The 16,684-nt window shown below is 37.6% G+C and overlaps 1 protein-coding gene across 1 annotated transcript; it reads right to left on the reverse strand.

Moving 5' to 3' along the window:
• Window positions 1-3,928: 3,928 nt before the first annotated feature.
• LOC122145765 lies at window positions 3,929-7,317 on the reverse strand. Its single transcript, XM_042761329.1, has 2 exons — window positions 5,878-7,317; window positions 3,929-5,641 (listed from the first exon to the last, which is right to left on the reverse strand). Exons 1-2 carry the CDS (start codon window positions 7,315-7,317, stop codon window positions 3,929-3,931), a joined length of 3,153 nt encoding a protein of 1,050 aa, XP_042617263.1.
• Between the last annotated feature and the right edge of the window lie 9,367 nt (window positions 7,318-16,684).

Raw genomic sequence — 16,684 nt, forward strand, 5'->3', positions numbered from 1 at the left:
CATTGTCTGAAGGGTTTGATCCAATCCACAAAAAAATCCTGACCTGTTTATACAAACAGCGTCTTAAGTTTCAAAAGCATTTACACACCATTTCCTTTAGAGCAACACAATATACACACTACATATTTATCAATCAACCATCAATCTATATGAAAATAGTATTCAAAAACCTTTTTCTCTCATATTCAACATATATAAAACATACAAAAATATATAATCATGTGCAATATAGCATGTAAGTGCTTAATTGGAATATTACATCACATTTCACACTCCTTCAGAAACTATTACAACCATAAAACATTTCAAAACTTCAATAAACAATTATAACATTCAGTTTTCAGTAAGCTGAACCAATATTACTTAGAAACTCACCAAATCCAGGGTTCGTTTGCTTTTAACCCACATTGGATTTCACAGGGGTTCTCAATCAACAATCACCAGCGGCCAATATCAACGATCACGTTCTAAAAATAACCCAATATAGTTGAATAATAGGTCTGCAACATATTATTCAGCATATTATTCGAATATTAGAAAGGATTATTTAGATATTTGCCTCAGATTCATCTTTGCTTTTTTCTCTCGCGATCAGCAATGCAATGAGCAATCAATCTCTCGTCGCTTCCGCGTCTCGTCTTAATGACGTCACGCACAGTTTCCGTCAAGACTGAATATGTTACTTAGGCATTTAGTCATTTTATCAATTTATTATTTTATTATTTTAAACTGCAATGACTTTATTCAGCTTTTTGTTTAATACTTTCAGTATTTTATTAGAATAATTATTAGAAAATTATATTATTTTCTTTCTGTTTCTTATATAGCTGAATTCTAACCTGTGTTACACCCTCCCCTCTTAAATCTATGCAAGTCCCTTTGCATAGCTAAAACCTAAGACTTTAGAGCTTGGGGTGTCTTATTGGTTTGGGATGTTCTGCAAGTGTTTCTACAAAAGCAGTGTTCAGTCCTTGAAGCAGGGATTGGATAATGGATATCATTGGGTTTCCCATTTCCGGGTAAGTCAGTCTTTTTGACTTCTGCTTCACTCTTTTCGACCTTCTTAACTGAATTTCATCCTCACTTGCACTTTGATCTGTTTCTTCCACAGATTCAGTAAGTTCAGCAGATTCAGCTGATTCTGCTCTGCTTCTCCTCAATGGAACATCAGGCACTCTTTCCTCAACTTGCACAGCTTGTGTGTCATTGTCCTTCTCGTTTCCACCAGGTACATCCAGTGTTTGCTGCTCTACTTGAGGTAAGTGGCTTCTCTCTTTCAGGTTTTCCTTTACAGGTCCTATTCCACAGGATGAAGACTGGGTTTCAGGTAAGTACTGAATATCAGGTAAGTGTTCCATTTCAGATGAATCATCTCTTCTGGGTATGTTTCTTACATTCACAGTCTCTGTACCATGACTTGGGACAGATGATTGAATTCCAGCATCAGAGTTAGAAGAACCGTCTTGAGGTCCTCTGACCGCATTGCACTCTCTGATGAACCTTTGTGTAGGAATGGCTGGAACTTCAGAGAATTGGGGTACATAGTCATCTTCATCAGAACTTTGATAGTTTTCCTGACATTCATCAGTTTCCTCATCTCTGTTTTGTCTGGTTACCCGTTTTTTTGGAGGTTTTGTTACATCAGTTTCGTCTTCTATCAGCGGAGATAAGAATCCACAAGGTAACAACAAATCTCTGTGTAACGTCCGTAAGGGACCATCTTGTCTTTCGGGTTTCACTGTATAGACAGGTAATTCACCAGCACGACTCACTACAATGCGTACCACGGGATCCCATCTGTCAGCTAATTTGTGTTTTCCGCGTACTCTCACATTTCTGACCAGGACACGGTCACCTTCCTCGAGAGATGACTCCGTCACTTTACGGTCGAAGCGGATTTTGTTTCTCTCTGCAGATTTGGCTGCATTCTTCTGAGCTAATTTGTAGCTCTCTTGAAGATGAGTTTTCAGTGATTGCACATACTGTGAATGGAACTTAGGACTGTCTTGACTCACTGTAGTGTTGAAAATCAAATCAACTGGCAATCTTGGTTGTCGTCCGAACATTAGCTCATATGGTGTGAATCCTGTCGTTTCATGCTTTGTACAATTGTAGGCATGTACAAGTGGTTTCACAAAGTCTTTCCATCGGGTTTTCTCTTGAGTTTTCAATGTACCGAGCATTCCTAGCAGCGTGTGGTTGAAACGCTCAACCGGGTTCCCTCTAGGATGGTACGGTGTAGTTCTAACCTTTCTGATACCAGCAATTTCACAGAGTTCTTTGATCGTTTTGGATTCAAAGTCGGGTCCTTGATCACTGTGGAGTTTTTCCGGCACACCATAATGCACTATGAAGTGTTCCCACAGAGTTTTAGCAACCGTTCGGGCTTTTTGGTTCGGGGTGGGAATTGCAACCGCATACCTGGTGAAGAAGTCTGTTATTACCAAGATGTCTTTGGTGTTGCTACGGGTCGGGTTCCAATGACAAAATGTCCATGCACACTAACTCTAGTGGCCGGGTAACTTGGATGTTCACTAGAGGTGCGGCTCTTTCCGGTAAGGTTTTTCTACACACACAGCGATTACAGGTCTTGACTTTATTTTCGACATCCATGGCCATTCTGGGCCAATAGAATCGGGACCGGATGAGATCAAGGGTCCGTTCTACTCCCATGTGACCCATATTATCGTGTAGACTCTCCATAATCATGGCTCTTAAGTCAAGTGGTAGAACAAGCTGGTAAGTTGTACAGTCTCCATTGGCTCTTTTGCGATAGAGAATACCATCCTTTAACTCAAGTCTTTTCCATTCCCTCAACAGGAAAGGAAGTTCTGGAAGCTCACGTCTAAGTACAGGTAAGACAGTACATCCTGATTCCAACTGAATGATTATTTCCCGCATGGCTGGATCATTTCTCTGCTTTTCTTTCAATTCCTGTTCCGACATGCAGGGAACAACGGAAGATCCTTCCATTTGCTCGTAATCTTCAGGAATTGCGTCTGGACTCATGGAAAGTGACTCAACGAGAGTGATACAATTACTGCCACCTGCTTGATGTAAGGAATGTTTTTCACAGACTGCTTGGATTGCATCCATGGAAACTGAGATGGAATTGGCCATTTCAGGTGAATGGTACAAAGTAAACTGCCGTATTCGATCTTGTTCCTTTTGAGATGTAGGATCATTTACCAGATCACCATGAGCTCGTCTGGAAAGTGCATCCACATCGAGATCGTTCTTTCCAGGTTGATACTGGAGAGTAAAGGAAAAGGTAGACAAAGCAGACAACCACCTATAGCTTGTTGCATCCAACTTGGCTGAAGTTAAAACATAAGTAAGGGGGTTGCTATCCGTGATCACCTTGAAAATGTTTCCATAGAGGTAATCGCAAAACTTTTCAGTCACTGCCCACTTCAAGGCTAGGAATTCCAGCTTGTGAGCAGGATACCGGGCTTCACTTCTCGACAACCCTCGACTGGCGTACGCAATTACTCGTAGCACTCCCTCTTGTTCCTGATAGAGTGCTGCACCTAGTCCGGTGGTGCTTGCGTCTGTATGCAGCACATACGGCAACCCAGGATCTGCGAATCCTAACACTGGTGCTTCGGTAAGTTTTGAGATGAGTGTTTTGAATGCTTGCTGACAGTCAGCTGTCCATCGCCCTCCAAAAAGTTATTTGGGGTCAAGATAAGTCCTTTCCTTACTTTTCGTCCTGCAACTTTTCTGAAGCGGAGGATATCCCGCAGTAAGTTCATTCAATGGCTTCACTATATTTGCATAGTCCTTGATAAATCGCCGATAATAACCGGAGAAACCCAGGAAAGAACGCAACTCTTTCAAGTTCTTCGGACTTGGCCAGGTCTTGATGGCTTCTATTTTCTGGGGATCCGTCTCCACACCGTTTTCTGAGACGATGTGACCGAGATATTTAACTGACGTCTGGAAAAACTTGCACTTCTCCAACGAAAGCTTTAATCCATAATCTCTCAAACGTCCCAAAACATGAAGAAGACGCTCTTTCGTGCTCTTCTAGGGTATCTGAGAGGACAATCAAATCGTCCAAGAACACTAGGACTTCTGAGAGGTTGATGTCACCCATGCACTTCTCCATTAGCCTTTGGAATGTGCTGGGAGCATTTGTGATACCTTGGGGCATCCTATTAAACTCCCAAAAACCTAATGGGCATACGAAAGTGGTCTTGGGTTTGTCTTTCTCTTCTAGTTCGATCTGGTAATACCCAGATTTTAGATCAAGCACCGAGAACCATTTTGAACCTCGAAGTGCTGAAAAGGTTTCCTCCAAGTTGGGTAAGGCATATGCATCCTTGATTGTCTGTGTATTTAACTTGCGGTAGTCGATGCAAAGTCTTATATCGCCGTTCTTCTTCCTTACTACGACAATAGGGGAAGAGAAGGATGACTCTGATTCACGGATGATACCGGCATCTAGTAATTCTTCTAAATGTCTGCGGACAGCTTCAAGATCGTTGGGATGGATCGGTCTTGCTTTGTGCTTGAAGGGGGTTTCGTCGTGTAATTTGATGGTGTGTTTAACTTTGCTCGTTTGTCCAACATCCATGTCGTGCAATGCAAAGACCTCGGGCATGGCGCGCAGTTTCTGAGTGATTCTTCTTTTCCACTCTTCTGGCAAACTGGAATCACCAAAGTCAAAGCAAAGTTCTTCGGTGGATTTTGCATGGATACTTGACTCTGAACAATCAGCTTGCACAACATTGTCAGACATCACTTTCTGCAGTGCATGAATATCTGCAATCACACTTTTTCCAGGGATGATGATATCATGCTCTGTCTCGTTCTTCAACACCACTGGGACTTTATGCGATGGATGCTGAGGTAGGTTGAGTAAACAACTGGCAACTAGCAGTCCTCCTGGAAAAGGTGAATACGAAGGAGGTTCCATCACAGCCCATTTGTCGGCTACTTGTCCCTTTACACTCACCACTCCTTCAAGAACAACATTTTGACCCGCAGGAACAATAGTAGGGGTAGCATCGGGAAGCCTAATGATTCCTATGCTGCTGTCTACTTTCTGCTGGCGTCTGTGCTCGATGGTCTGGATTACAGCTTGGTAACCAAATGGAACGGCTCGACAGACTGAATCATTTGTTTCAAGATGTTTGTCATATGCGAGATCCAAGGTGTTCGTCCCTATTAGCACCTTCGGTTGAGCAGTGCCTCCGGTTTCTGGAATAACCAGGGCGAGAGTAGACACTTTAACGTCAGATCCAAGAAAGTCTCTGGGGAATGCAATTTTTACTTCAACAAACCCCAGGTAGGGTACTGCTTGACCATTGGCTGCTTCTATTTCCAGCAGGTTGTCTAGAGAAGTTATGCTTAGTCCAGGCAAATTCTGCTCATAAAACGAATGGGAAATGGTGGTCACTTGCGACCCTGTGTCAAGCAGACAAGGACAATGTTTTCCCTCAATGTTCACTTGAGCAGTGCATTTTGTACCAATTAATCCTTTGGGTAGACCAACTAGACGGTTTTTACCATGGGACTTCAAGTTGCTGATGTTCACTGGTTTCTTGAGACTATTCTGACAAGTGACAGCCCTCGTACGTCTCGCTACCAGGGCTGGGCGGCGTTTAAAGTTCCTGAGGCACTTGGACCATACTGACTATCCCATAGGACTTGACGTTCTTTCAACTGCTTTCTCTTATCAGTTACAAGAGACGGGTTTGGATCATTTTCACAAATTGAAACAACATGTCCATCCTCGCCACATCGAAAACAATAGCCTGGCTTAGGCCTGTGAGGTTGCCTATGGTCAGCTGTGGTAGGGTCTTTGCGAACTTGTGTGTGTGTTTGCTTTGATTTACTTGAATTGCTCTTCGACTCTGAGTTCTTTTGTACTCTAAGCTTTGTCATCTGGCTCTGGAGCTCTGAAACTTGCTGCTTTAGTTCAAGAACAGCATCATTTGATGGCAATTCACTTTGTCTTGTCGGTTTGCTCTTCTGCTTAGCAAGCTGGCTCTGAAGCTTAGCGATTTGTTTCTTTAATTCGGCCACTTCTGTATGTTCTGACACTTCATTGTGGTCCAGATCAAGATGATTAGCAGTGACGACATGGGAACTGGCTCTTTGTCTCTGCACTCCTAAGTGCTGCTTCATGCGACTTTCTTTTGTGAAGTATTTGTTTTCTTCACTGCGCAACTGCAGAAGTAGCTCAGGAAATGGAGGTGGTTTGTTCCTTTTATGTTCAAGCTGAAGGTTGGCTATTAGCGTGTCATCCCAACAGCCCCGACAGAATTGTTTCAGGAGCTGTCGGTCAGCTTCATCAACAGGAATACCGCCTCTTTTCATCACTTTGAGAAGGTTGGTGTACAATTGTTGCAAGTACAAAGAAGGTTTTTCCCCTGCATTCTGCAGCGTGTTCAGAAACTTAGCAAAGAGATCATCACCATCTTCTACAGAATCTAGGACATCAAGGTAAGCAGCAGGTAAAGCTTTTGCACCTAACTGCTTAACAATCTCTGACGCTGGCGGCAGCAGGCTGTCTAAGATCTTCCTGGAACGATGTAAGTCAGACAGTGAAGAATCTTGGAGAATTAACTCCACACTGTTCCGCCAGGTGTCATAATCAACTTCGCCAACAGGTCGGGGAACTTTGCCTGAGAACACTCTTAGCCTGAATGACGCACTTGAGGTTGAAGCACCATCACTTTTTACAATATGTCCAATGATCATCCTTTGGACTTCAGGTGGGTTCACATCTTTTGTCTCAAGTGTGGGTGAAAAACTTCCTGTACTAGCTCTTTGGACTGTATCTGAGTTTCGTCTCTCATCTGAATGCTCAGTTCGCTTGGTTGGAAGCGGAATGTCAGAGGAAGAATAACCAGTCATTAGAGATGACTCCAGATCATTGGCATCAGCCGGATTATCAGCAACATCAGTCACGCTTGCAAGAAGCTGCTCTTTCAAGAGATCGTCGAAAGTTCTGCCACTGAGCTTTGCTATCCTCTTCAATTCAGCAAAATAATGGGTTGTGGCACTCTCCGTTACTGCTGACGTATAGACATTTGATAAAAGCTTTATGTGGTAAGCAACGTTGTGTGGACTCTTGAAAGTGTAGGGCAACATGGGTTTGAGAGCAACTATTGCAGAACAACTGCCATACTCTACGATGACTTCTTTATGGTAAGGCGATTTGGGATCGTCTATGGTAAGGTGTCTATGGATGCGACCATATTTGTTCAGGAAGTCAGTTAGATCTTCGTCAATTTCTGTGTCGGTCAGTCCACTAATTATTACGGAGTTTCCAATTACAACGTTTTCAAGCTCAATTACTTCCATTTTGACTCTATTTGCACCACTTAGTTTGATTTTTCTTTTTCTTTTGTGCCCTTCAAAATTTTAATATTTACAAACTATACCACTCCTGGCTGCTGGCTCGCCACTTCTGTAGCAAGAATTACTTGACACAGGGACAGGTGATTCTAAGCACCTGATATTGGACCAGTGATTAGGTTCGTTACAGGAGGGTAAGTGATCAAGGCACACAAGGACACAGATAATAGCTGGAAATGATTTAATGTATTATGTTGGTGCAAAAATAATAATAAAAAACAAATGTAATACAACCACAACAACAATTGAAGAAAAATAAATGAACACAAATAAAATAATTGTTCTTTTCAATCCCTTGTTGTTCTTTTTGGTATCTTTGAGCTCTGTTCACTATTTAAATAGACTTTTTTCTATTTGCTTCTAATTATTTGATTTATATTTCAGTTGTTTAGTTTCTATTTTGGTTTATTTTTATTTAGTTTTATTAAATTTTAGTTTAATAAGAGCTCTTCTTATCTTTAGGTTTTTAATTTCTTTTCAACGCTTTATATAAAAGATCACAGAAAAGATTAACCCAAATTAAAACAATTTGAAATGTGAAAAGAAAAGTACAATATCACAATAGTTCAATTTGAAACAATTTGAAAACAGTTCCACAATTCCAACAATGTAACGGTCAATAACTTTTCATTCTGTGTATAAATGAATATTTCTTTGTCATCCCAAGTGGAAAAATATGTTAGTGTGTGCAAAAGTCTCTTGGTGTAGACGAAAGCTTCGTTTCAAAAGTCAATAGTGCAAAATAATCGCTTAAGGAAAAGTCAGATCCTACCGATCAGAATATATGCAATGAATTGGATTCCACCTGATCAGTAGAAGCACTAATCCATTGGAACGCACAGGATTACTCCGTCTGCATTTCTCAAATCCACAGAAGTTCGGTTGGGAGGCTCGCCATCTCATTGTTTGAAGGGTTTGATCCAATCCACAAAAAAAAAACCTGACCTGTTTATACAAACAGCGTCTTAAGTTTCAAAAGCATTTACACACCATTTTCTTTAGAGCAACACAATATACACACTACATATTTATCAATCAACCATCAATCTATATGAAAATAGTAATCAAAAACCTTTTTCTCTCATATTCAACATAAAACACACAAGAATATATAATTGTGCAATATAGCATGTAAGTGCTTAATTGGAATATTACATCACATTTCACACTCCTTCAGAAACTATTACAACCATAAAACATTTCAAAACTTCAATAAACAATTATAACATTCAGTTTTCAGTAAGCTGAACCAATATTACTTAGAAACTCACCAAATCCAGGGTTCGTTTGCTTTTAACCCACATTGGATTTCACAGGGGTTCTCAATCAACAATCACCAGCGGCAATATCAACAATCACGTTCTAAAAATAACCCAATATAGTTAAATAATAGGTCTGCAACATATTATTCAGCATATTATTCGAATATTAGAAAGGATTATTTAGATATTTGCCTCAGATTCATCTTTGCTTTTTTTCTCTCGCGATCAGCAATGCAATGAGCAATCACTCGTTGCTTCCGCGTCTCGTCTTAATGACGTCACTCTCAGTTTCCGTCAAGACTGAATATGTTACTTAGGCATTTAGTCATTTTATCAATTTATTATTTTATTATTTTAAACTGCAATGACTTTATTCAGCTTTTTGTTTAATACTTTCAGTATTTTATTAGAATAATTATTAGAAAATTATATTATTTTCTTTCTGTTTCTTATATAGCTGAATTCTAACCCGTGTTACAAAAGCCTGACATGTCTACTTTTAAACTAAACAAGTGCTGCCGAAAACAAATATTCTGTGATAAAGTAATCCATATGAAAACAACACGATGTCCGTTTTTCACGTCTCCCTTCATTATCTTCTAATGTGACCACGCCCCCCGTGCTGAATGCGTTATTGAGATTATAATGTTTCACTAAAGCGCGCGGCTTTTGAATACGCCCACACAACAGAAGACAACGCAGCGAGATTGTTCAAGTTTTTTTTATTTTACTGTTTGCTTCGCGATGAGAGGAATAAGACATAATTCACCCCAAAAAGATGTGATGTGGTTGAGGATTTGAGATTTGGATTTCCTCAGAAAAAAAGAATGAAACACTTTATTCAGCAGAGATCATATAACATGAGTAAGTCTCTTTTTATTTATTTATATACTTGTACTAGTTTTCGCATAACGTGTAAGCATTTTACTAGTTAGACTTTTTCCAAAGACTTTTTCCAAATTATAATTCCTGACTAAATGTATAATCAAGTGAAATATTATGAAGTTTCATTAACAATATACACTACTATACCATTCAAAAGCTTGATGTAAATAATATAAATGTACCGATAAATGTAACTGTAACAAATGTAACAAACAATGCTGTTCTTTCGAGTTATCCCCCCTAAAAAAACTGAAAAAAAAAAAAATATTCTCAGCCCTTTTCAACATTAATAATAATAATAATAATAATAATAATAATAATGATAATATTAACAATAAATGTTTTTTTTTTTTGTAGAAAATAAGATTGTTAAAAGGATTTCTGAAGGATTGTGTGATTGGAGTAATGATGCAAAAAATTCAGTTCGAAAGTCAGCTTTGATTGTTCCTAATAAACTGTTTAACTGCACTCACAAGTGAATATTAAATTATGTTGTGGGATAATTAAATGTATTCTAAATAAACTACAAACATAAAATTATATACATTTATTTTTGTCCTCACATTCTTTCTTGTAACTCATCCCTCTCAGTGACACAGCTGACTGTATGGCTCATTATGCAGCTCATTATGCAGGCCTTTGTCTTCTCAGGTGTGAATTCATGATAGTTGACGCCTACTCGCATATGACTTTTACCAACAAAAAGTGTCTTAGAAAATTTAAATCAATATATTGTTTTCTGTAAGTGAGTAAACAAGATGATTTTTACATCATTTAGAAAAAAAAATTCTAGGCTATAAGCTCCAGTTCTCAAAAGTCCCGGGAACCAATGTTCTGTATGGGTTTTTATTGCCTTATTCAAGTGATTTAACATTTTTTAGTTTTTCACTAACCACGCATAACATTTTTTTTCTCAAAAACACAATCATGTACATACATGCTGCTCACATATTATTATAGCCTAGTTTGTGCTGATTACAGTGAGATTAGACTTTAGCCATTTAGATATTCATAAGAAACTCAAAAAAGCACAAATGTCAGGGCATGACAAAACTTCTCCAGGCCCCAAAAATACCCTTAGACTCCAGAGGGTTAATCTGGTGCGTATTACATTTTTCTTCTTTCTTTTGGGGTAGGCTCTGCCCTGCCTTCATCTTCGGCAGGATTAGCTGGTATCTACAAACTTCAGATCCACGCTACGGATGGGGCCTACGCCAAAATAATTATATTTTTTGTGTTTTGTAAATAAATACTTCAGTCTTATCTCTACCTCCTGAGTCTTTCTGGTAGAACTGACAAGACATGATTAATGAAAATCAGGGCAAAAATTCACTACATAAAAAAAAAGGAGTAGTGAGTAGCTGGGTCCTAACTTGGGCCGGTTCATAAAGTCAGGGATCTGGAAGGAGGACCCAATTGCAGTGGAAGTAAGTAACAAGGGTTTGAGAAAACAGACTAATACAAGAGGGTAGTGAAGTGCACAAGTGATACCACAAAAGGAACACCGTAAACAGAAACAGCTAGGGAAAGCCACTGGAACAGCTTTAGACATCAACTGGCAGAATACTATAGCAGCAGAGGGGGCGGCATGACCAGGCTGATTGAGAAGACCACACAACACACCATAGAGCAGGGCTCAGATACTGGTTGACCGCCGACTCTGAAACCGACCAAGTGCCAGGCTGGTAGAACTAGTGGCAGGACTCACAGGAACAGGTCAGGAACTTTAACAAAGAGACAAGACAGGACAAAGCTCCACATGAACACAATTACTCCAAAGCATGCATGCATGGATGCATGAATGAATGCATGGTTTAAACAACAAACTTAAAGAATATTAACCAAATGCAAACCCAAGAGATCAGAACTAATAAGTTAAAAGTAAAAGCAAAGAGCAAGAACAAACAGATTGCTAAAACAAGTAGCAAGACAATGAAACTACAGGGGACTAGACAAGGGCACAAGACCAATAAGGCAGAGAGACAGGAACACATACTCAGCCATATCCACAGACAGAAACAAACACAGCAACAGTAAGGGTAAGAATGACCACAAACCAGCACAGACAATAGGGCAAGGGATACTATAAATTGGGAGGAAAACACACAAGGAACAGGTGAACACAATTAGAACAACGAAGCTAACAAGAGGGTGTGGTAAAAAGGAAACAAGGAGGAGGGGCTAAAGAAGCACATGACTGAGAAAATAATTAACTAGGCCATGTGCTGACTCAAGACAGACACATGAAACAAAAAGACAAACGGTATATTACTATATTACTTTATCTATTTTTTTTATTTCTATCATGAGTTCCACATTATTTAAATGTATTATTTTACCAGAAGCTTTTGTGATCCAAAGTGATTTACAAGACAGGAGTACAGTATATCCATAAGTGATTCATAATCATAATGAGATTATATCATCAATGTGTTATAGTGGAAACCCTCATAAATATTCAGATGAGGTAGTTGAGTTTCTTTAAGTTTCTTTATTGGAAAATCCCATCTGCATGTGACAAGGGAAGATTTCATGTGGTTGATTGTTGATTTGGAAGAAGCTCTCATTCACACGAACTATAAACCATAACTATAAACCAGCATCATACACTGGGTACAGAAAAGAATCACCCCCTTTTAAAATAATCACATTTTGTTGCTTTGCAGCCTGAAATGAAGCCGAACAACATTTTTTTTTTATCCAGCTGTATTTACTCAGTGCAGCTTATAACATCCAAGTGAAAGATATAACACCAACAGAAAAAAAAAAAAAAAAAAAACTTTAAAACCAGATTGACTAAGTTGGAAAAAAGATAACCTCCTTTGTGTCAGTATTTTGTTGAAGCACCTTTTGCTTTAATTACAGCCTTTAGTCTGTTGGGATTTGTCTCTTCTAACTTTGCACATCTAGACTTTGCAATATTTGCACTCTTCTTTGCAGAACTGCTCAAGTTCAGTTCAAATTGATGGTGAGTGTTTATGGACTGCAGTCTTTCAGTCATTCCACAGATATTCAGTGGGGTTTAAGTCTGGGCTTTGACTAGATCATGCAAGGACATTCACCTTTTTCTCCCTTCAACCACTGTGTACTCAGTTTTACTGTGTGCTTTGGGTCATTGTCATGTTGGAAGATATACCTTCTTCTCATTTACATCTTTCTGGCAGAAGGCAGCATATTTTCCTCAAGAATTTGACAGTATTTTGCCCTGTCCATTCTTCCTTCTATCCTGACAAGTGCTCCAGTCCCTGCTCCAGAGAAACACCCCCGGAACAGGATACCACCACCTCCATGTTTTACTGGAGGAATGCTGTTATTGGGATGGTGAGATGTATCAGATTTCTGCCAGACATATGGTTTGGTGCTGAGACCAGATCATTAAATTTCAGTCTCATTTCCCTTAGAATCTTTAAGGTATGTTTTTGCAAAGCTCAGTCATATATGTGGAGAATTTGTGATATTGTTGTCACATGCACACAATAGCCACTTTTCCACTGCCTGGTCAGTGCGAGGCAGTGCTTTAAATGGGGTGGAGGGGATTAATAGCCTCAGACCAGTAGCACCGAGGCCAAAATCACGCTAGGTTTCCACAGTCGTGCCAAAAGCTCCGCTATGCTTCACTACAACCCACCCTTTACATGCCTCTCAGGAACAATGTCACGCAACACCATCATTTCACCAACAAAAAGAAGTTATCAGAAAACTAATAAGAAAGAAGTCACTTGAACTAGTGCGATCACAAAACGAACATGATAAAAGCGACTGTTTGTTTTCATGCTTTGTTAAATAGGCTATTTAAATCCAAAAGCATCAATGTTTTACAATAATAAATGATACATTGATCATAATTTATTAATTTATCAGGATTGAAAATTAGTCACACAGAAATAAAGCAGTAAGAACATAGCCTACCTGCTTATTCAGTCGAGTCTGTTTCTGTTTATTAGTAGTCACATCAAATTTAGAAAGAATGATCATTTCTATATTTTTAAACTCTTTAAACTTCTATATTTCTAAACTCTCGAGACAAGACTTATGACAGATAAAATATGTTACTAAATAAATGCACGATTGTGATTGAGGTTTTTTTATAGCAATAATAAACAACAAAGTTTACAGTAAGTAAAAAACAAACAGTAAAAAAGTATGTACAAAACATACAAAATACCTTTCAATAATAAACTACTTGTGGATTAATAGATAACAGAAAAAAAGAGGGCACACAAATAAAGATACAAGTATATTAGGGAAAAATCCTAAACATGGCCCTCAGAAAAGTTCTAGATGTTTTTATAGCTTTCTTGTTAACAGACACTGAAATTGTATTTAAATATATTAAAGTGGGGTTTACATTTAGTATATTTACATTTATGGACATAAAACTTTCCAATAAATAACAGGAGGTTTATACAAAAACTTGTAGTAGATAGATTCTTATCTTTAGCATAAAACCCAAAAAAGAATGTGTGTACAACATAAAGAGAAATCATAAAAAATATTTTGGACAATCAGAGCATTAATATTATTCCAGAAAGACTGAACAAGGGGACACTCCCAAAACAAATGAGCTACAGTTTCAGAAGAAATTCACAGAAAGAAGATGCATCAATGTTACTTTCAAATTTCTGCAGAAACTGCTTGACAGGATAAGATTTGTGAATTATTTTATAAGATATTTCTTTAACTTTATTAGTTGAGAAAAAATTCTGAGGGAGGGACCAAACATATGCCCACTTAATATCATCAAAAAATTGTTCCAATAAGAAATGGAGGAAGAATTAGAAGTAACAAGGTCCAAAAATAAAGACCTGATTTTGTGATTGGATTTTTGAACAGAGGAACAAATAGAACCAATGGAATGGGTATGCGTTTTATTTCTAAAAAGCATACACATTACCAGAGAGATGGCCTTTAAAACTGTATTAAATTCTTTTCTAGATACAGGAAAGTGATTTCTTAAAATAAAATCAGAATAATTAAACAAATTGCCATCATTGTCAAACAACTGATTCACTAACAACACTCCATTACTGAACCAATTTTCCAGAAACAAGGATTTCCTCTTATGTAAAATATTACAGTTGTTCCAAATAAAAAAATTGTGTGGTGAGAAATTATGCTTGTAAATAAGTTTCCAATCCAAAAGCATTTGCTGATGATCACTGGAAAGTTTGATAGGGAGTTTACTAATTGAGTATTTACACATTAATAAAAAATTTATACCACCTAATTGTGAAAAGACATACTGAGGGATTACACTCCAAATAGAAGACTGATAGTGGAGAAAGCATTTAAGCCAATTCATTTTTAAGGTGTTATTAAGAGAATCAAAGTCAATAAAATTTGAGCCGCCATTATTATTAGAATTTAAAATAAAAGATTTTCTAATATTATGAGTTTTATTTTTCCAAAGAAGTTTAAGCAACATTACATCAATCAACTTGCAGGTTGGTTTATCTACAAATAAGGAATGAGCAGCATAGGACAATCTAGAGATACCTTCTGCTTTAGTAAGCAAAGTCCTCCCTTTCAAAGACAGATCTCTTAATAAACAAAGATTACATTTTTTTTTTTTAGTTTTCTTCATAATTGGGTTAAAATTCTCCTGACATCTTAGTTTAGTTTCTGTTATTATTTTGATTCCTAAATACGTGACATTCTCTTTGATGGGAATATTGCAGATAGAGGATGCAGCACATTTTTTTATTCGGGAGTAACTCACATTTATTAATATTGAGCAGAAGGCCAGAAGCATTTGACAAAGATAAAAGAGACGTTAAAGCAATTGGGATTTGAGAGGCATCTCTTAGAAACAATGGCGTGTCATCAGCCAGCTGGCTAATAATTGATTCTATTCCAGCAACAGAAATTCCCTTCACAGGAATCTCTTTAATATGAAAACTTTAAAATTGTGTAGCTATTAAAAAAAGATATGGGGAGATGGGGCAACCTTGCCTTATGCCATGCTTTAAAGAAAATCTAGGAGAAGTGCCATTAGTAAGTCGGATAGAACTATTCCCATTATGATAAAGCATTTTAATACTTTTGCAAAAAAAAAAAAAAAAAAAAAAAAAAAACTACCAATACCAAGTCTGTGCAGGGCCTGTAAGATAAAATCATGTTCTAAACAATCAAATGCTTTGTAGTAGTCAAGAAAGAAAATAAAACTGTCAGTGGAAATAAGATCTGAATGATCCAACAAATCTAAAAATCAGGTGTATGTTATTAGATTTATGTTTCTGGGGTATAAAACCTGATTGGCACTCATCTATTATATTATTAAGAACAGATTTTAACCTCTTTTTCATAACTAAGGCAATCATTTTATAATCAGTATTCAGTAAAGAAATCGGACACCAATTATCAATTAAAAGGGGATGTCTGACTTGGGTATTAAAGTTATTAGTCCCTGACATAAAGAGGGAGGAAGCGTTGTTTTTTCAATACTTTCGAAAAAGATTTTATGTAAAGAAGGATCCAATTTTTGATTAAAAGCTTTATAAATCTCTGCAGATAGCCCATCGGGGGGATTTATTACTTTTTAGATTATTAATAGAGACAACAATTTCTGAAAGACTAATAGGTGCATCACATCGACAACAATCTTCATCACTGATTTTTTTTATGTGAGATAAAGAATCAGAACATTTTGTGGCCGAATCCTGGCAGAATTTAGAGGAGTATAAATCATTATAAAATCTGGCACAAAAATCTGCAATTACCTTAAAGTCATGAGTTACATTCCCATCAATACACAGTTGCTGAATATAATTTTTAACTGCATTTCCAGCCTAAAGAAAGAGTTCTGCTAACCTTCCTCTAACCAATTCCAACGAGATCTGATGAAAGCACCCTTCAGCCTTCTGTTTATATATTTTCTCCAAGTGATGTTTCTGATCTATAAGCTCAATTCTCTCTGAATCTGTAAGATCTTTTTTTATGTGATAAAGCAGTAAATCTAGCCATAATTTGGTCTTCATTATTTTTTCTAGTTTTTGCTAACAAACTACAATATTTCCGACAATACTTCCCAATTTCAAATTCAAGAAGTTCCCAATTACTGCTAAAGATATATTCTCTTTATTTGCTTTATCCCAATAAAAGGAAATTAAGTTGTCAATTTTAATTTGAACTTCGTTATGATGATAAATTGAAGTTTCCAATATTAG

This window comes from Cyprinus carpio, chromosome A7 (assembly GCF_018340385.1).
Source record: "Cyprinus carpio isolate SPL01 chromosome A7, ASM1834038v1, whole genome shotgun sequence".
Lineage (NCBI taxonomy): Eukaryota > Metazoa > Chordata > Actinopteri > Cypriniformes > Cyprinidae > Cyprinus > Cyprinus carpio.